This window comes from Capricornis sumatraensis, chromosome 17 (assembly GCF_032405125.1).
Source record: "Capricornis sumatraensis isolate serow.1 chromosome 17, serow.2, whole genome shotgun sequence".
Taxonomy (NCBI): domain Eukaryota; kingdom Metazoa; phylum Chordata; class Mammalia; order Artiodactyla; family Bovidae; genus Capricornis; species Capricornis sumatraensis.
This window is the reverse complement of record NC_091085.1, coordinates 70,953,980-70,975,277: the sequence shown is the minus strand read 5'-3', so window position 1 is coordinate 70,975,277 and position 21,298 is coordinate 70,953,980. Positions and strand designations below refer to the sequence as shown.

The 21,298-nt window shown below is 51.8% G+C and overlaps 1 protein-coding gene across 1 annotated transcript in view; it reads right to left on the bottom strand.

Annotated features, from left to right (window-relative positions):
- The window catches only part of SSH1 (slingshot protein phosphatase 1), a 51,544-nt gene that overhangs the window by 1,771 nt on the left and 28,475 nt on the right, over nt 1-21,298 (bottom strand). The window contains exons 4-14 of the mRNA XM_068990181.1: nt 18,855-18,919; nt 18,260-18,381; nt 16,139-16,207; nt 14,501-14,566; nt 12,818-13,012; nt 11,683-11,776; nt 10,663-10,791; nt 7,578-7,624; nt 5,631-5,777; nt 3,916-4,116; nt 934-1,504 (exon numbers count right to left, since the gene is read on the bottom strand). Coding sequence (XP_068846282.1) covers nt 934-1,504; nt 3,916-4,116; nt 5,631-5,777; nt 7,578-7,624; nt 10,663-10,791; nt 11,683-11,776; nt 12,818-13,012; nt 14,501-14,566; nt 16,139-16,207; nt 18,260-18,381; nt 18,855-18,919 — 1,706 coding nt within the window. The remainder of the gene's footprint in view (nt 1-933; nt 1,505-3,915; nt 4,117-5,630; nt 5,778-7,577; nt 7,625-10,662; nt 10,792-11,682; nt 11,777-12,817; nt 13,013-14,500; nt 14,567-16,138; nt 16,208-18,259; nt 18,382-18,854; nt 18,920-21,298) is intronic.

Genomic DNA, 21,298 nt, shown 5'->3' with positions numbered 1-21,298 from the left:
ATAACGTTTCTGGCACAGTAACCAGGTCTCCCTTTCAGAAAGGGTCTGGGGTCTGCAGCCTGATGATGGACCCTGCTTGTCTGGCACGACAGAGCTCGGCTCCGAGAAACCATCACCTGACTGCGCTCTTCGCAGAGAGGTGGCGAAGGGCAAAGACAGCTTGGGAATGACTCTAATACAGACCCAAACGCAGGTGCCCGTGGCCTCGACAAGGGAACCAGCCGGAGGTGGGCTTCATACACCAACAGGGTCTGTAAGACTATGTCAGATGGTGCTGCGGGACAGCTATCAATTTTCCCAAGGTGGCAGTGGTCCTGTGGTCCTGATATATATGGAAGCATTTGTGATGGGAACGACAGACTGGGGATTTGATTTGTTTCCACCTGATGTGAAGAGCTGACTCACTGGAAACAACCCTGAGGCTGGGAAAGATTGAAGGCAGGAGGAGAAGGGGGCGACAGGATGAGATGGGGCTGGATGGCATCATCGACTCAATGGACATGGGTCTGAATAACCTCCAGGAGATGGTGATGGACAGGGAAGCCTGGCGTGCTGCAGTCCATGGGGTCGCAAAGAGTCAGACACCACTGAGCAACTGAACAACAATCCGGGGTATGGGAAAGTGTATGGGGGTGAGATGAAAAGAAGAACAGCCACACACTGGTAAAGATCAAAGCTGGGTTAACAATTTACATGTCTTATATTTTACGTAAGAAAAAAAAATTTAGAAGCCTTGCCTAACACAGCAACGGGGCAGCGGGGTCAAGGGAGCGGTGTACAGACATTCCTCGGGGCCTCTGGTCCTCCACTGTCTACCCTCCCGAAGGGCCTGCAGAACCTCTCGGAAATCCACCCAGGGGCTGCATGGAGCAGGGGCTGCCCCCGGGCGGAACGGAAGTGGCAGGCATGCCCCCCCCGCCCCCCCACGCCTACCTCCAGGTCGTCCGGGCAGCTCCTCTTGCTGTTGTTGTTATTTAGGTTTTCCCGGTTGAGCAGGTTATCGAGCTGGGCTGCCGGCCGCCCCCACCTCCCGGCTCCCAGGGCCTCCTCCCCTTCCATCTCCTCTGCCTGCGGTGACGAGCTGCCCTGGGCCTGGGGGCTCCCAGGCTCCGGTCTCTTCGTCACTTCCCTCTCGAAGAGTCCGGGACCTTCTGGGGGGGGTCTGGCTGGCTGGGACACCTCTGCCAGCTGAGCACCTTCCTCCAGCAGAGCGTCCCTCTCCAGATACTCCAGGTGGACGGGGCCAACCATCTCATCGCCGGGGGCCTGTAGCAGGGGGTCTGAGAGTCGCCGGAGACAGCAGGGCAGAGCGGGGCCCCCGAGGGCCCCACTGCCTGGGAACTGAGGCAGCGGGGCGGCCGCGTCCAAGCAGGGCAGCTGGGCTTCCGGGGTGCTGTCCAGGGTCTCTGGCTGGAAGTCCCCAGGCCCCGCGGGGTCATCCACAGGTTGCTGGAGGCAGCTGTCATCGGCCTGCTGGCGCCACAGTTTGTTGTGCCGCTGTTTGCTGGGAGAAAGGAGGAGGAGGAAGGTGAGCCAAGGCCAGTGCCCAGAGGGTCCTTGGAAGAGGCTGGTGGGGCAGGGGGGCAGCCCAAGGCTTGGGTGGATGCCAGGGGCTCATCTGGGTGAAGCCCCTCTGGGATCATTTATCCCTAAGAATTCAACGATGATGGAAAAGGCCCTGGGACCCCAAGTCATCGTGGCTCCCCCAGGAGCAATCCATGGATGATCACGTGAACAGCTCTGTCACATGATGAGGATGCTGCAGATGTGGGGGGTCTGGCCCTGAAATCCCATCCCGGCCCCAGTGCCCCAGCTCACCGGTGAACCTGGACCTGAATCCCATCACGGCCCCAGTGCCCCGGCTCCCTGGTGCACCTGGACCTGAATCCTATCACGGCCCCAGTGCCCCAGCTCACTGGTGAACCTGGCCCTGAATCCCATCACGGCCCCAGTGCCCCAGCTCACTGGTGAACCTGCTCACACCACTGATGCTCAGTCTCTGTTCCACCCCCACTGGTCAAAGAAGAAACTGTATCTTTTCCTACTGCCTTTGTAGGGAAATAATGTGGATGAAAGCAGAGAGCTGGTAAAAAATTACACACATTCATGTGATCACGTTAACACGTGATGTACCTGAATAAAATTGGGAAGACACCAGAAAATCGGAAATACTTGTGTAGGCCAGAGAGATTACAGGTCACTTTTTAAAAAAGTCTTATAGCACTATAGTATTATTTTTATATAACAATTTTTAAACATAAAGGGTTAAAGAAAATAAGAGGCTCATAATGAAATAAGGTCAATGAGTCACCTCTGCAAACCTTAAGAGACTCACCACCATCGCGGGCCGAGGGTTAAGAGATGTAAACATAAAAGGATGTGCAAACTAAGGGCTTGCTGCTGTTTTCGGCCGTCTGCTCTGCGTGCCTAGGCCAGGCCAGGCCAGGCCAGGAGGGCCGTCAGATGGGGCTGGGATTCAAGGTCAAAATGCTGTGCAGCTGTGAACCTGGCCTGGAGACCCCTGGCTGGGCTGCAAGCTATTGATGGTAGCAAGTGACTGAAGGGCTAAAGGAGCTGATATCTCCCATCCCCTCCCACTCAGCCCTGCCTGCACATCCGTCCAGCTGCTCTCCGGCTGACAGTGAAGGAGTCCAGAGATGTCCAGAGCTATTCTCCAGACCCCTGGTTGCTTCCTCAGATGTGGCCAAGAAGCTGGCGGACTTAGCCTGCGGCCTCCCCATGGCACCGAGCAGGAACAGCTGTCAGGGACGCCTTGGGCAGACTGAGCAGAAAAGGAGCAGGGAGAGTGAGTGGACCCCCCCTCATGGGGGCAGGACCACCCTGCATGGGACCCCCAGAGGCTGACAGGCCTGGGGAACGCCCCTCCTCCCTGGGCCGCCCTCTGGCTGTGTGACATGGGACACCTCAACCTCCAGTGTCCGTTCCTGACTCCCCGTAAATGAGGGATCCTCTGTCCTTTGCAGACCTTTCTCATGGCGGGGTAGGTGGGTAGGTGGGTGGTGGTGGTTAGAGCATTAAAAAGCAGCTACACCATCATTGACCACGAGATGGGTCTACTAAAGCATGTGGATGGTGCTCGTGGGAATTTCACAGCCACCTTCCGAGGGGGTGGCGAGAGTCGCTCAGTCACGTCTGACTCTCCACAATCCCACGGGCTGTGGCCTGTCAGGCTCCTCTGTCCGTATGGCTACTCCACGCAAGAATACTGGGGTGGGTGGCCGTTCCCTTCTTCAGGAGATCTTCTGAACCCAGTTCTCCCGCACTGCGGGTGGACTCTTTACCGTCTGAGCCACCAGGAAAGCCCAAGAATACTGGAGTGGGTAGTCTATCCCTCCTCCAGGGGCTCTTCCTGACCTAGGAATTGAACCAGGGTCTCCTGCATTGCAGGCGGGCTCTTTACCAGCTGAGCCACCAGAGAAGAGTAGGAGGAGGGGCAGGGGGAATGGGGTCAATTCTTAACTCAGGAGAGGAGACTGTGACCGGGGCAGATGGATGAGTCAGGCCTGAGTTGCCAGTTTGGCAGCGGCGGGCCCGGGTCTGCCCCTGCAGTCCCTGGAGCTGCCCTGCGTTGAAACCTGGCACGGGGCTGGGCACAGAGCAGATGCTTAGGAAACGGGGCAGCCCAGGGCCGAGCCGCACGTGGGAGTCCTGCCTTGGATCAGAAGCCGTGCCCTGCTCCCTCCAGCCGCAGAACAGCTTTCTGTGCGTGCCAACACAATCAATACAGATCCCTCCTGGAAACCGCTAATCAAACCCCAAACAATAGCTGTTTTGCTCAGACGGGCTCCCCTCCACCCCGCCAACCCCGAGGCAGGATTTCTGGCTGTGGAAGCCAACCCTGGCTCTTGGAGCCCGGCTTTGCCGGTCGGTTCTTCCTGGCACATGGTCACCCACCTGGCGTCCAGGATGCCTTCATACTCAGACAGCTGCCTCATAAAGCCCGCGTTGGGGCGCGTGATGCTGCGTTTCTGCTTCACGTAGTTGTAGGCTTTCTCCAGGGTCCAGCCGAATTCCTTCATTGCGTAGGCTATGACCGTGGAAGCTGAGCGGCTGACGCCCATCTTGCAGTGGACCAGGCATTTGGAGCGGTTCCTCCTGCAATGGCCAGGGCGGGGGGAGAGGGCACGAGCTGGTGCAACTGCATTCTCTCAGGCTCCGTGAGACAGATATTTTTAAAACAAAAAACCCTGAGGTTATCTCATTGCCCAAACCCTCCAAGGTCCTGAGGTTTAGGTAGCAGGTGTCCACAGACCCTCAGAAGGAAATAACTTGGCTGCCAAATCAATTAGCACATAATGGGAAATCGAGATGGAGCTCTCCGGCTGGGCCCAAGTTTGGCAGGGAGAGAGCTCCTGAATTAGGCCATCTCCAGTGAAGAAGCAGGAGTCTTCCCGGGTTGGCCAGGACGGGCCAGGAGACCAGAGCCCCTTGGGCAGGCAGCAGCGAAAGGAGTTATCTGCAGAGCAGATGGGGACAGGGAGTGGGTTACTGCAGAAAAATGGGGTCAGCGGACGGAAAGCTCCAGGGCCCGGGAGAGAGAGCACCTCTGCAGACAGGAGAGCTAAGGAGCCACCAGAGAAAGAAGCCAAAGGAAACAGATGGGCCGATAGGCTTTTTGTGAGGAGACGGTACGGGTCCGGGCAGGGCAGATTTAACAGACACGGCAAGCCAGGAACACTGTTGCTCTAGCTGCCGCTGCTCCAAAAAGGTGAGGGGGAACAGGCTGGGGCGGCAGGGGTGGGCACAGGCTGGGGAGGCCGCACCTGTGAGGGTTTATTTGTACAGGAGGTAGGGCGCCAGCCTGCCTGCTTACATTAGAAGCAGCCCACCTGTCAGGTAGGGACAGGCTCACTTCCTTTACCCCAGGCTTGAAATTCGTCCTCAGATCTCAGTTTGTTTTTTTTGGACTGCTGAAGTCTATGCCCCAGGAACCAGGGGAACTAAGATTTGGTCCTACATCATGGAGCTTTGAGCTGGAGGGGTGCAAAGCAGAAGGGCTGGGGGTGTCTCTTGATAGCGTCTCAAAAGAGTTGTTTCCTGCTGGTCCTACTTCAGGGAGACAGAGGTGTTCCTTGGGAGGGTAAGGTGAGGACAAGACAGGCTGACGCTGGAGACAGGCTTGAGGGCGCTGGGGGATGGGTGACCCCATCCTACGTGAACGGAGTCCAGCGAACTCAGGTGCAGGCGGCCACGGCTCCGGGCACTTGCCAGAGTAGATGTCTGGGCAGATTCCTCCGGGGCAGCAGCCCCAAAGGTCCTCTGAGTCATGTCTGGCCCGCATGCTCCCCCCACTCCACTGGCTCAGCAACTCCCCACAGGCAGAGCGCCTGAGAGTGTGTGCTTGATACAGAAGCAGTGCCTGGAGCCAGAGCTGATGATGAAATGGGGGTCAAATGGCACGGCAGGTGGGAGAGCAGGTGCTCATCTGGGGCCCCGGAGAAGATGAACGACTTGGCCCTGCCGGTGCCTGGGGTCCTCTGCTCTACAACCAGAGGATTGTGGCGTGCCGCTGGACCCTCGAGCCAGGAGGTGGCTGTGTCTGGGGTCCCCTGTGGCTGCCAGTCAGCGTCTTCCCCAGCCTGGTTTCTCTGGCTTCTCTGCCCACTTACTTTGCTTTGTTTATAAAATGGTACGCCTCGTTCCAGTGGGCGAGGAGGTCTGTGGTCTCCTCATCATAGACTCGGATGTTATGGTACGCAAATAAGCCAGGGAAAAAATTATCTATTTCTCTAGTGACGTTTAAAATATAGTCAACACTGCAATGAGAAAAAAAAGATAAAGAACAAATTTGGAAAATCAGAACAAGGATTGACAAAAAAACAGAGTAATAAAAAATTGCGTATGTAAAATTAGATAGCCAACGGGAATTTGCTGTCTGGCTCAGGAAACCCAAACAGGGGCTCGGTATCAACCTAGAGGGGTGGGATGGGGAGGGCGATGGGAGGGAGGTTCAAAAGGGAGGGGATATATGTATACCTATCGCTGATTCATGTTGAGGTTTCACAGAAAACAACAAAATTCTGTAAAGCAATTATCCTTCAAAAGAAATTTAAAAAAAAAGAAAGCACAAAAGGGAAAAAAAAAACTGTGCAGAGAGAACATTAAATACACATCTATAAAAGATCTGTGTTTTCATGGCAGAATTTCATATTTTTTTTTGGTTTTTTGTTTGTTTTGAAAGTGAAAGTCTGGCGCTAAGTTATCTCCGATTCACTGCAACCCCCTGGACTGCCTGCCAGGCTCCTCTGTCCGTGGGATTCTCCAGGCAAGAATACTGGAGTGGGCTGCCATTCTGGTATCTTTTAAATGCCCTCTGTATGATGAGAATATATTATATTTATGATAAAAAAACAAATTTCTGCATTAAAAAACTTATAAAAAGAAAGTTTCATTCAAAGCATTGTCAAGCAATGTTAATTCTAGAAATTCATCATATGTATTACTTAAACACATTTTTAAGTCTCTTAAAGCTTCAGAATTCATAACTATTATGGGTATACAGAGGCTTAAAAAAAAAAACCAATGTCTCCACTTTTAAGTAGTTAAGCTGAATATATCCATCCATTATTTATGCCCTTGGGAACTGCCTTAAATCCTTTTTCAAACAAGATAGGCTATAAATAAATAAACAGTCTGGAGGATTTGCTAACCCAGTTAACCCAGGTTCTATAGTTCTCTACTTTAATACTTACATTCCTGGAAGACCAAAATAATTTCAGGAGTTTGAAAACACCTCAAACAGATCTCATAAGAGAATACTTATAAATGCTTTAGAAAAAGAGAAAAACCTTTAAAATCATTTATTTATTCCCAGCAAGATAAAGCATAGACAGGATAACCCTCCACTTCAAGATCCCTTTCTGTTGAAAGAACACATCTTAACCAGTAGCTCTGAAGATATATTTTAAGATTTGTTTAGTCTTGACTTTTAATGCAGTTAATTCAAGAATGCCATCATGTCAGACACACAGGATGGTGATTTTGTGGCTGTGTTGTTTTTTAAAAAGATGTCCAGACATTTGTTCTTAAAGGTCTAGATTTATACATTTTTTTAATTCCTGCTCCCGAGCGTTTCTCAGACTGAGCTGTATGTTTTTGCCAACGCTGAGTATCTAACTGTGGGTGTCAGGCTCAAAAGCACCACCTCAGATAGAACCGGGAGTGGTCTGGGGAGCACTGCTGACTGGCTCACAGGTAACAGGACGCTCAGCATCCCTGCCGGGCGATAGGGCAGTGGGAGGCGGCTCGTGGCCCTCCCAGGATCCAGGTTGCCCTGTACAGTTCGAGGGTGGCTTAAAATCGTTCTCCCTGACACCCACATTTCCAAACCCCAGTAATATCTCAAGTCCCTGAATCATTCAAGGAGGTGGCATTTTGAAGCACATCTGGTTTAGCTATGCCAATCAAGCAAGCTAGTGGCCGCTTTGGAGACTGGGGTGTGGGCAATTCCGGGCGGGTGGGTGGGGGGCACCAGGGCTCGGCCTCAGCTGGACGGCTGAGCTGAGGGTTCCTAAGCTGCCTGGAAGGACGAGGGGAGACAAGGGGGGCAGACTCACCCTGAGCCCTGCAGTTCCTCCAGGTTGGATGCATTCCATTCAGAGCCCTGGGGGACAGACCACACAGACCCCCGTGAGTGTTGCACGTCACCTCAGGGCTGCCTGTAGGATGCGCGGTGCGCGCCAGCCCTGATGGTGGTGCGGAATCTCAACAGCCCCTGGCCTCAGAGGAAGCCGACGGAAAGAGGCCAGTATCAAGGCAGGTTCCCTGAGAATTCAAGGCATCGTCGGAGAGAAGGGCAGGTCGAGGAAACCCTGCCCTCCCCCTCACCACTCCTTTTCCCAGGTCTCCGGTGGGGTCCTGGGCACCAGAAGCAGTGACCTCTGACCTCCCAGGCAGGAGAGGGCACTTCTACACCCCACTCACTGCAGGCAGGAATGGGTTTACCTTTTCTGGGAAGCATCTGGCAATGTTAAAAAAGTTCCCACCGTCTGACCTAGAAATTCCACTTATAAAAGGCTACCCCAAGGAAACACCCAGAATTCACACAGGAATATATGTGCAGGGATATTTATGGTTATTTATAATAACAGATCAGCAGAAACCACCCACGGGTTCAACAAGAAGAAATGAGTAACACAGATGATGATGGGTCCGCATGACGGAGCCGCCGAAATAAATCCTACTTTTGCAGGGTATTTAATGACACCGGGAAAGGCCACAGAGTGGAAAAGGGTTTTCTAAAGCAGGATACAAAACTATAGAATCAACTAGTATGGTTCCTTTCTTTTTCTTTCTCTTTCTTTTTTAAGAAGTTATAAATGCATTAAAAAAAAAAAAAACCCAGAAGACAGAAAAACAAACATTCCAGAGTATTAACAGTGACTGCCTCTAGATTGGTGAAATCGAGAATGCTTTTCTTCCTTAGACTTGCATTTCCTGGTGGGGATGCAGTCACGCAGTCGTGTCCGACTCTCTGAGACCCCATGGACTGTACCTGACAGGCTCCTCTGTGCACGGGATTTCCCCCGCAAGAATTCTGGAGTTGACTGCTACTTCCCCCTCCAGGGGCTCTTCCCAAGCCAGGGGTCAAACCCACATTCCCTGCACTGCAGGCAGAGTCGTTACTGCCGAGCCATCAGGGAAGCCCTTTATATTTTCTAACGGTCTATATCATGTTTTTGTTTTTTTTTTCCAGCCACTCTGTGCAGCATACAAGATCTTAGCTCCATAACCTGGGACTGAACCCAAGGTCCCTGCATTGGGAGCTCAGACTTCCCCGGACCGTCAGGGAAGTCACACAGGTTATAACTTCATATTTTAAAAATGGTTTCTTACAAAAACAAACCCTCCATTTCCAAGGAGGCAAAGAATACAGAAGGGGGAAAAAAAAAAAAAAGCCCGAAGATAAAAACACCACTTTGCTCTTAGGAAATGTGATGGACCCCGAGTCAGAAGAGCAGCAGCGCCCTGTGGTCTCCCAGTAAACTTCCCTTCCTGGGAGGGCGGACCCCTCTGGAGGCAACGGCCCCAGTGGAGCTGGCAGTGTGCGGGCAACTAGCTGGATTTCTCATACTGGAGGGAGAGGCTCAAATATAAAAATTCCTTTGGTATCTCTCATGGAAAAAGTGACATAAAGCACCGAGCCACACCGAAAAAAATAATGAGAGCTCTGCTAGGGCTGCGAGCATCCCCTTGCCGTGATCACCACCTGGTGGAGAGGCCAGCCAAGGTGCCTCTGGCTGTGTGTCCACTAGGGAAGATAACCCACTCCGCAGGGAGAAGAGTAGAGACAGGGCTGCTTTCAAGATTCCGGCTTCAAATCCACACACTTATAACCAGTTTACATACATACTACAGTAAATATCTATAGATCGGGGTTATAGATCAGTATATAAAAACATGTTAAACATATGTATACTCCATTAAGTATATATCACGACATACACATTTGGGGAACTACTGGTTACTTCCTACAGGCAGAAAACAGTCGGTCACCCCTTCAGCAGTCAATATGCTCTGTCAACTTTCCCAAGGAAGTGATTTCTGCTGACCATGGGTACCATTTATGAGTGCCTGCAGAAACTATACTCGGTGCTTTAAACACACGCTAACTTAAGCTCTGTAAAGGTCCGCTGAGCTATGTGGGTGCCTGCTCTGTGACTCTCTGCAACCCCATGGACTGCCAGGCTCCTCTGTTCTTGGGATTTCCCAGGCAAGAATACCAGAGTGGGTTGCCATTTCCTCCTCCAGGGGATCTTCCCGACCCAGGGATCAAACCCTCATCTCCTGAATCACCACTGAGCCGCTTGGGGAGGCCCTTCTGCCCTGAGGTATAGAATGAAGGAAAAGTGAGGCCGAAAGGATGGCTCCCCGGCACCTAGCTGGTCAGGCTGTGGAACGGGACCCTGCTTGCGGTTGGCGGGGGCGGGGGAGGGGGGTGGTTTCCAGTTTCCATCATGCCCTGCGGACCCCTCACTGTAGGAACGTGCCTTCCTCTACGGTCCCCCTGACTTTGAAAACGTGCCGGTTGCCTTCTATGGAGATGGACAGCTTTATGAAAATCTGAGCGAGAGACGGGGCGGCGGGAGTGATGGATGTGCAGACCCCGCCGGCTGCGTGTCCGCAGGGTCTGCTCCCTCCAGGGGCTCTGGGAGCAGGGCCGGGGGCAGCTGTGCACCAGCGGGGAGGGCGGGGCAATGCTGCCGCCTCTGCCTTTTCTCACGTCTCGGGCCACCTAGGCCTAATTTTGGGGTTAGGCATGTGTGCTCCCTGCAGTAACTGGGCTTTTTTTTTTTCCAGCCCGCAGACCATTTGGAGGGGGTTTCTGGTAGTGACCGAGGAAGGCGGGAAGGTGGTGTGTGTCTGAAAAGGGCAACCAACCGCCGACGCCAGAGAGCTCTTCAGACAACTCCCCGCAGCTCAGCTGGGAGCCTCGGCTCCAATGTCCGGCTCGGTAAGCAAACCAGTAGGCTGAAGGCCAGAGAAAAGGGCCAGGAGGGGAGTTCCCGTAAAAGTTACGACGGAGGCTCCAGGAGCTCAAGTTTCTCCCCGCTCATGACTTGCTGCAAACTCTAAACAAATCCCGGTCTGATTTACATCCCCCGCCCCAAGCCAGGCCCCGCCCGACACTGTGCCTCTTACGAGATAAAGATGGTCGAAGATGAGAGAGGGCTTGTCCATCTGTCCCAAGATAAGGAGCATCTCGTTGTCTATGAATTCCTTGAATTCTTTCAGGTTACAGTTCATCTGTTTCTCTAATTCATTACGAATCTGCAGAGTGGAAAATATTAGGAGGGTTTAGAAAAAAAAAAACCCACGACAAACAGTTCCTTCAAAGAAGTCAGGTCACAACATGAACTACGCTGCTGCTGTTGTTCAGTCTCTTAGTCGCATCTGACTCTTTGCAACCCCTTGATCTGTAGCCCCCCAGGCTCCTCTGTCCATAGGATTTCGCAGGCAAGAATACGGAGTGGGTTGCCATTTCCTTCTCCAAAGGATCCTCCTGACCCTGGGATCGAACCTGTGTTTTCTGCATTGGCAGGCAGATTCTTTACCTCTGAGCATCCTGAGAAGCCCAACTGTGGCTGTTTTCAAAGGAAGTATTTGGGGGCTTTTTTCAAGAGTCATCATATATGCATTTAGACATAGCGAACACACGCCTGGGTGGCAGGAATACAGGCTACTCGGCCTCAAAGTGACTCTGACTGGGGGACGTTTATTATTTCAAAGAAGGAATTTGATTCCCTGGGATCTTTTCTACTGAGTTGAGAGCACTTAATGCTTTTCCAATGCTCAAACCTATCACCGTGAAAACATAAGATCAGTTTCATCTCGCTTTGGAAGATACCATGATGGGCTTCATTGTGTATTATTTCATAAAAAGACTGCTTTGTACACCGTCAACCTGCTGCTGAATTCAGCTGTTACTATAATTCACAGCATTCCGTGGACAAAAAGCAACAGAAAGAAGAAAACAAGCGATCCAGAAAAACAATAAAGGGTAGTTTCCTCTGGCTTTGGAAGGATTTTTTTTACATGTGCTAATTCGTAAACAGATCGTATGTGACTTTTTTACAATGGCAGCTTCAACCTCTCGGCTCTACGCAATCGGAAGCAGGGACGCCCGCCACCTCAGCCTGCCCAGCAGGGACGCGCTCTTACTTCTTTCGACGTCACATTCTCCAGGTCTTGACTCATCATGATGCTCCGGAGTTTGGCTTTGATGAGACGCTCCGTCCTCTCCCCTTCGGTCGGCCTGGGGAGAAGTCGTGTTTAGGGATGTGCAGAACTGAAGAGGCCTGTGGTCAGCATTCACAGAAACCCCAGCTGGGCCTGGGCGGCACGGGGCACGGCTCAGGCACGTTCTCAGTGAGAAGGGGAGAGGGGCAGGGATGTCCCCTGAGGATGCAAACGCTGGTGGCGAGGCACCCTCACTCCTTGTGTGGGTCTGCAGAGCCCCAGACTCTCAGGGCTGGAGGCTGGAACCCCCGGGGCCCTCAGGAAGCCCATGGCCCAGCTGCATCTGGCTCCTGTTACCTCCTTACACATTTAAACGGAATCAACATCTGCGAGCCTCCCTGCACCTTCTACAGGCCAGCCTGATCCTGACCCTGGGGCCACACGGACTGAACAGAACAACCCTTCTCGCACGTGATGTGCCTTCTTTATGCTCGAAGGCACGTATTCTGGCCAATGCTCTTGTAATTTCTTGGAGGCCTCATACATGTGGCTTCTGTCCTCCCCACATATGCTGGGCCTCCCCTCCATCTACAGCCCTCCTACATGCGATGTCCCTGAGGAACAGGACACTCAGGACGAGGATTTTACCAGGAGAGAAGAGGCAAGTGCCTCCCTCCTTCTGGGACTAGAGCTGACTGAGTGTGGCCTCGGGGCACGCGGGGGCACCTCTACAGCCTCTGAGAGGCAGCTCCGGGCCTGCTTTCATGAAGTCGTGTTTCGGGACCCGAGGAACCAGACGTTACATTCATCTTATAAACTTATTCACTCTTGTAAGCAGAGGAAGAGGCTTTGCAAACCCGTCTGTGGCCCTGGGGAAGAGGGGCTGGAGCACCGCACAGGGAGGCTGATGAACAGTTATGGAGCCGCTCCCCAGAAATGCATTCACACCTGAATTCGTCTATAATTTCCAAAGGGGGAGTGGAAGTCACAGATCCTCCCCCCAGCCAAAGACAACCCCCAGGGGCTGCAGGTCAGGAACCCCTGCCTGCGGTGCTGGTTCTGGGACATGACGGGGCGGGATGCTGTGCGGGCCAGGGTCCGGGGTCGGGGCACTCACTTGTCTGCGAACAGGGCGGGGGAGTCGGGCCGCGTGGACTCGAGGTCCTGCATGGCGTTCCACTCGTTGATGCAGCTCTGCTCGGAGCCGATGCAGCTCTCGTAGTAGGAGGCCCAGAGCAGCGCCACGCCCCCTGGGAAGTAGTTGTGCCGCCGCGCCACCTCGCAGGCCTTGTGCAAGACCTGCAGGGCAGACCTGGGGCCAGGGGAGGGGGAGAGGGTCAGGGACAGGAAACCCGAGGGGGCCGCACGGCCGCCAGGCACCTCTGCGGGCCTCCAGGACACGGGGCAGTGACCCTGAGGGCCGAGACAGCACCCGCCATCGGCCCCAAGGAGGGAACAACACAGCTTCCTAACTCGCCCAGTCGGGCAGGCTCCCAGGTCACGTTCCATCCGCGGGTGGGCTCCCAAGCACGGATTCACTGCTGAGGCTGCAGTTACCTTGAAGGCAGGGACCCCAGTTTAGCAGAGCAGTTGGAAGGAAAGCTTCCTCAACACGCGGCACAGAGGGCTGGTTGTATCCTCAGTCAGTTAATTTTCAGCTCCCTCCCATCAATGTCAGAATAGCTTAGATGCTCAAATTTCCTACCTAGGGAAATGAGTTCTAGAAACTAATTTTAATATGAGAACTAACTGCAGAAGAGGTTTGGGAAGGCAGAGTGGGGCAGAAGAAACGAAACTGCCAACGCATATGGTAGCAGCCAATTTACTTATCCGTTTCCTACTTCTTTTTACAAAAATATCTGCTGAGTATTTCTCAGTGAATGGGGTGAATCAGGTATCAATGAAGGGTGGACAAATGAGGCCTTGGATGGAAAAATGATCAGCAAATGAATGGCTACAGTGTAAGACACTGTGTCGGGGGCACCCCTTCAAAGACTGGAGACAGAATCACCACATGATCTAGAAATTCCATTCCGAGGTACCTTCCCCAAAGAACTGAAAGCAGGGATTCAGCAGATACTTTGTCTGCCAGAGATCACAGCAGCTCTATTCACAGCCGCCAAAAGGAGGAAATAACCCAAATGTCCATCAAGAGACGAACAGATAAACAAAAGCAGTATATCCATATAACAAACTTACTGTTCATCCTTAAAAAGGAATGAAGTACTGCAACATGGATGAACCCTGAAAGCATCATGCTAGGTGCAAGAAGCCAGACATGAGAGGATGGGATGCTGTATGACCCCACTTACATGAGGGACCCAGAACAGGCAAAGTCATAGAGAGAGCGAAAATAGAGGCTACCAGGCGCTGGGAGGAGGGCAATGGGGAATTAACGTTTAATAAATGCACAGCTTCTGTTTCAAGTGATGAAAAGTTCTGGAAGTGGACAGTGATGATGGGTGTACAACACTGGAAATGTACTTAATGTCACTGAACTGCAACCTTGAAAAACACTTAAGGGACTTCCCTGGTGGTCCAGTGGTTAAGACTCCAAGCTCCCAATGCAAAGGGCATGGGTTCGACGCCCTGGTTGGGGAACTGAGATCCCACATACTGCACAGAGTGGCCCCCCCCTCAAAAACAGCTTAAAATGGTAAATTTTATGTTACATGTATTTTGCCACACACATAAAATAAACATACCTAAACGTGCTTCTCAGGAGATGGGGTTTTTTAATTCATGCTGTCAGCTAGGAAAATATCTGTAAGGAGTTAAAAGTCCCTGAAACCACACTTACCACATAGCCTGGACAGACACAGGCTTGAAGACGTGCATCCTCCCAGCGGTGCTGACGCTGAATCCACTGGGAATGAAAAACAAAAGACGGCGTGGTGAGAAGGCGGAGCCCCCAACCACGTCACTGCCAGGTGGTGGGGGACACCCTGAGGACAAGTCTGCCTCACACTGTCTGATGAGGGACCATAGGCCACAGAGACAAGGGCAAAAGCGAAAAAAAAGAAAAAGAGAGAAAGAGAGAAATAGGTTCTCAGATCCGGAAGACTGGCTTTTAACCCAGCAACACAAAGTCAGCCAAAAACCGAAAACCCAGCAAAGGGCAACCCCAGCACTGGACACTCTCGCTTCACTTGCCCACCCCGCTCCCCTCCTTCTGGCCCCACACACACTATCTAGGTTTTTTTTTTTTTTTTCCATTAGGGTCTTAGTTGCAGGCATGTGGGATCTAGTTCTCTGACGAGGGATCAAACCAGGGGCTCTCTGTATTGGGAGCCTGGAGTCACAGCCACTGGACCATCAGGGAAGTCTCCATCTATGTTTTTTAGAGTTGCGTAAGAAACACATTAATGAAAGATAAAAGTTTAAAAGGGGAATATATATGGCAATTCCTTGGAGGTTCAGTGGCTAAGACTCCTTGCTTTCATTATAGGGGGCACAGGTTCGATCCCTGGTTGAGGAACTAAGATCTTGCAAGCTGCACAGCAGGGTCAAAAATTTTTTTTAACGTAAACAAATAAAAATTTTAAAGAATTAGAAAAGTAATCGTAAGCCCATGTCTTCAGTAAATCTGATTTTCATTTTTCCCTCCCAGTTTTATCTACACAGCCACATAACTTTTCTTGCTGGAATCGCAGGTGGAGATCATTTCCTCTCCTGCTTCTTCCCACTCTTGGCTGTACCTGAGGTCCCCCCACCTCGCGGCCGCTCTGGGATCTGGACTGCCCTCTGGCCACTGGGATGATTCCGCCTCTTCAGCACCCCCAAGGGGCACCTGAAACACACTCCACCTGTTGGTTGCATGTCTCCCCTCAGCCCTCAGAGACCTGGAACTCCAGCCGCACCCTATCACCCGTGCACTTGCAGGGACCAGTCCCGGGAGGACACATGGCGAGTGTTCATTTAACAACTCAAGGCAAATGGATGAACGTCCGTTTAACGCTATTCTTGAACTTCATACAGCAGAAGATCTCCCCAAAAGTAGAATGTTTCTGTTGGCACCTCATAACCCAGACTCCCTTCTCATTAGAGGTGTGTGCGTGCTCAGTTGTGCCTGACTCTTTTCGACCAAATGGACTATAGCCTGCCAGGTTCCTCTGTCCATGGAATTTCCAGGCAAGAATACTGGGGTGGGCTGCCATTTCCTCCTCCAGGGTATCTTCCTAACCTAGGGATCAAACCCATGTGCCCTGCACTGGCAGGTGGGGTCTCTACCACTGAGCCATCAGGAAAGCCCAAACTCCCTGATATCATGTCCCAGATGGACCCTGCCTTGTGTGCCTCACGGGAGGGCAGTGTTACTCCTCCTGACGTGATAAACGTCACACACAGAGACTGTGTTAATGATTACCCAACGATGTCCAAACTGACTCGTGTTTCAAAGTCTACGGTGAGAGAAGCCCTTTTAAAGAGGTCTCCTTACCCATCTCCATCAAGGTGGATTTTTGTGTCGCTCCACAGTCGGAGAACCATCCCGATGGTACAGCTTTTACTACACAGGAGGGAAGAGGAGACGTCTGGAGTTAGGGTCCACCCTCCTGCACGAGGCCTTTCCTCGCTGTGTCTCCACCCAGCTGGTGGAGCTCACAGCGGGGAACCACCACCTGCCCCGGGTCCTGCTCCCTAGGGGTATATCTGTCTGCAGGGACAGCCTACCACTGAATTCGAGAAGACACGGGCCTAGGATGTCCAGAAACCCCAGCTTAGAGACAGTCACAGGGGACCATGACTCCATAAATGCTAGGTCTCAGCTACAGCTCTCAGGGGCCAGGAGCAACCAGTGGACCACATGCCCGCAGTGCAGCAGGAGTGAAGCCGACAATGGCAGGCACGCGCCTGGCACGAGGCCACACAGTCTGGGGGACACAGGCGAATCGTGGCAGCTATCCTCAGTCTCCTGTTCTGGGGTGGCAGGGGTGGGGAAACTGCCAACATCAGGACTGGAGTTCACTTCTGGACCTCTGTTCCTGTAGCTGCTGTGCAGTTGGTGTTTTAAAATCAAGCTTAATCTGCGTTTTGTTTTTTTTGCCCATCCTAACAGCGATATGATACCTGACCACTTCAGGTTTCATAGCCTGGCACTGCTGAGAAACACAGATGGAAAGGAAAGGTTTTATCAGAGGGTCTCCTCGGATCCCTATGAAAATTCTTCAGGCATTTGAAAAAGAGTTGGCTTGTGAGAAACAGCCGTCACTTCCAGGGCCAGCTCAGACCACCTCCGGGGACCCTACATGGACATCTCTCTGCTATGGGCTGACAGGCCCCAAGGGACTACAGCTATGCACACAAAACCGTGCCACAGGCAGTCCTCGGGTTCACGAAACCCACTCAATCCTCTGAGTATTAGCAGCCGTGGGGGATCTTTTCAACCCTCCGCTTCTGTATCTGCCTTCCTATTACTTCATTTACTTGTAACAAGCAATGGAGTCTTGGTCGCAAGGGTGGGACTAATGGCAGCCCCCTCGCAAGAACAAGACGAGACAGCACGGTCTCCACGCCAACCACTGCCTCTGTGGCTCGTGACTTCTGCTATCAATTCTGCCTGAAATGCTCTTCCAACGCATCCTCTGACCTGCCCTAACCCCAGATTCACCTGACAAGCCCATTCGTCCTCTAAGACTGGGCTTAGCCATCACCTGTTCCTGAAGGCCTCTGGCAGGCTCCCTGCCAGGCCCATGCCCCTCCTGGGTTCCCATGACCACTCCACACTTCTCCATTACTGGGTACATCACCCTGACTTCTGGTGACGGCTCTTTCCACGCTGAGCTTACAGGCTCTTTGAGGCCGAGAACCGTGGATACTGTTGCTGCCCTGTGTGCCCGGGCTGAGCCTATTGCCTCATACTCAGGAGAATGCAAGCACATGGCTTGCTTAATGAAGAGCAGGTTAATGAGGAATAAAGAGAGTCTACTCTAATCCAGTTTTAACAAATTCAGGTTCAGCAATGATCTCACTCACATTAACTTCTCCGATACGTAAGGAGAGTTGTTCACCTCCATTTAACACACATAATAAGGTCTATGATATAACTATTAGAAACCTGGCCTCCAGTTATTGGGAAATTCCCAACCCCCTCTTCAAGCCTCTGACCCAGGACCCATCAACAAGCACTTGGGAATCCACGGGATATTAATACTGAATCAGGCCCTTGATATAATCCCCATCGATCACATACTTCCATATGGGATGGTCAGCCTGGAAGGCGCCTTCCTGCTTTACCTGGCCTGGCTCCTGCTTGCCCTGGGGTATTCATCACAGCTGTCACCTCCTCCAGGAAGCCCTGCTGGTTAAGGTGCCCTCTTCTAGGGCACCCCTGGGACCCAGGGATAAATCTCTAAGCAGAGTGTAGACCCTAAGCTCTCTGAGAGCAGAGACTGGACCAGCACAGCACATGAGAGCTAAAACAAGGGGCTCCATGGTCCCCAGGGCCTGACCACCTTGTCATCTACTGTTCCCACCATGGGTGTGGGACCCTGGAAACCTTTTTCCAGCAGCAACTCCTGGCCCTGCCGCAGAGGGGAGCCACCGTGCAGAGCAGACTCACCTCTCCTTACTGGAAAAGTCGACTCCCAACAGGATACTCTCCTCCGTGTCCTGGCGCCCGCTGCTGTCCACCACCACCATGTAGCGGACCCGCTCCGCCCAGGCACTCTCCAAGCGCACGGCCTAGATGGGCGGACATGCTCTCGCTGGCCTGCCTTTCCAGGTGGCTGCCCCTTCCTCCACCAGCCCAAGACTGGAGACTTTTGTTTTTATCTTTCCCCTGAGAGTTTCGGCATTAAGATCAAAGTCTTACATCTGGTTTATATCCCCAGAATGAGGGACAGCGCCTGGCTCAGAGGAGACCCTCAAACTTCGTTAAATACGGGTGAACAAATAAAACCCAGAGAAAGACGATTTCAGCTCAGCACAGACTGACCCAGAGACCTTATCCACCCTTTCCTGCACCTTCTGGGGGACAGAGGAGCAGATGGGGAATTTGGCCTTAGTGAACAGCTTGGGAGAATTTGCTATAATGTAAGAGAGCCAACCCCCACCCCCTCATTCCCCAACCTCCCTTCCAACTCCCTGCTCGTCAATAAGTGCCTACCAAATGTCACCATTAAAAATGAAAACTTGCCACTCTCGTCTCTTCTTACCAGCTTGATTCTATCTTCACAACGCAGAAGGTTGATCATGACTTGAAGATGTTGAGGCAGGTCCCCTGTTGGATGAATGGAGAAAGTTTAAAATAGGTCACCCACCTACTTTCCAGGCAGACACCCAGGAGAGGCTGGTTTTGAGGGTCTGGAAAACCTGGACTTCCCTTAGTCCCCTCCTGAATGCTGAAATGAGTATGGGTGAGAGAGAGAGTTCATTGCCGGGTTTTTTAAAGTTGCTTTTGTTTTCTGAACTAAATGCAATATGTGTTTTTTATTATTATTACATACAAAATCTCAAAAATACAGATAAGCCTAGAGAAGAAACGTTATTAAATTCAAGCAAATGTGACTTTGTAGGGGTGGAGGCAGCAGCAACAATAGACACAGCTGAAGAGAGGGATTTGCTGAGGGTTGGTCTGAAAGAAAAAGGACTTGGGGTTATTCTCTGCTTAAAAAATCTGCCTTCAGTGCAGGAGACGTGGGTTTGATCCCTGGGTCAGGAAGATCCCTAGGAGAAGAGAATGCATTCCAATATTCTTGCCTGGAGAGTTCCATGGACAGAGGAGTCTGATGGTACTACAGTCCATGGGGTCTCAAAGAGCTGGACATGACTGAGTGACTAACACGCACACTCCACTTTCCTTAAAAGAGGGTGAAAGACATGACTTCTATAACCAGGAGGGAAAATGTTTTAAGTCACTGCACAGAGAGAAGGTATGTGCTGGGTACCCAGAGATATAATTTGAGTAAACAGCAATGGCATTTTTTTTCCTGCTAAAAATCATATACTCTCTGTTTGTTTCCCCCAGGTGATTGAAAAGAGACAGGAATCCAGGGTCAGCCTCCAATCATCACTGAGTGGCCGCAGGGTCCCTGGGGGGTGCCTCTGGGCTGCAGGGCGGGGAAGAGAGTTTTTCGGAGATGGTGAGGCTCCACAGCCACGCAGGATCCAACCCACAGGAGAAGGGCTGCGTCTCCCAGGCACAGGGGACCCCATAACTGAGCTTCAGAACTAGAAAGTAGTGAGGGTGTTTGCAATGCCGCTTTTTTTCCTAGCTTATGTATATATTTCAAATATGTCTGTGTGGGGATCGTTCTGAAGAAATGGTTCAACTGTAAAGATGCTGATGTGGAAGAAAAGTGCAAGAAGTAATTCACAGAAAATCCATAATCATTTCAGGTTGTGCAACACTCCTAAGAAACAATTATCTTAAGAAAAAAAATGATCCTACAGATCATGATTAGAACCCAGAGGGATTAATCCACTGGCTGTGTTCCTTTTTTTCAAACTTGATTTTCCCATATGATTTTTTTAAGTTGGTATGTTGCATTTTCATTTTTTATTTAGTTCAAGAAATTTTCTTTTTTATGGCCATGTGGTGTGTGGGATCTTAGCTCCCTGACCAGAGATTAGACCCCTGGCATCCTGACATGGAAGTACAGAGTCTCAACCACTGGACCGCCAGGGAAGCCCCTGGGCATGCTCCTTTGGCAAAAAAGCATCTTTTTAATCTTAGAGAAGGCTGACAAATGATGTGCAAACGGCACTTCCAGCCTCAGAGACGAGTCAAGTTTGTTGGAAACCTGCCCCCTTGTCTTCTCTCTTCCAGGATCCCACAGAGTACAACACCCTACGCTGGCACCACATCCCATAAGAAAGGACTTGGAGGGGACGGTCCTTGGTCCTTTTCTCTACCCAGCAGCATGCTCACCTGTCGTGTTACCAACATCAGGATGGCACACAACCACCACGGCTGGGCGCCCCCACCCCCGACTCTGAGTCACAAAAGCACACGGATGAAGGCGGACACCAGTCCCTTGTCTGATGAGTGGCTCAGTGAAAACGAAGCTGTCCACACAGATAGAGGCTTCTGGAAAAGGCAACGGCACCCCACACCAGTACTCTTGCCTGGAAAATCCCATGGATGGAGGAGCCTGGTAGGCTGCAGTCCATGGGGTCGCTATGAGTTGGACATGACTAAGTGACTTCACTTTCACTTTTCACTTTCATGCATTGGAGAAGGAAATGGCAACCCACTCCAGTGTTGTTGCCTGGAGAATCCCAGGGACGGGGGAGCCTCGTGGGCTGCCGTCTATGGGGTTGCACAGAGTTGGACACGACTGAAATGACTTAGCAGCAGCAGCAGCAGCAGAGGCCTTTCAGTGGGACGGTCTGCTGAGACATGGAATCGCTGACAGAGAGAAATCCCAACCCCGGGCCTGGCAGCCTCACACAGTCTCTGTATGTTAAAGTGTTCGGTAAGCACTTGCAAAAAAAAAAAAGGCAGAGAATTTGAGCCTGAAGTATAGGTCAGCCCTGGAAAGGAAGAGTCTCGGCCCAACTGGACTGGCTAACATGAGCGGAATCACTCGACGTGGAGTCATGTCCTCAGCTTGGCATGGGGTTTGCTTAGGGGCCTGTGGGTCGTCTGGGGGACTTG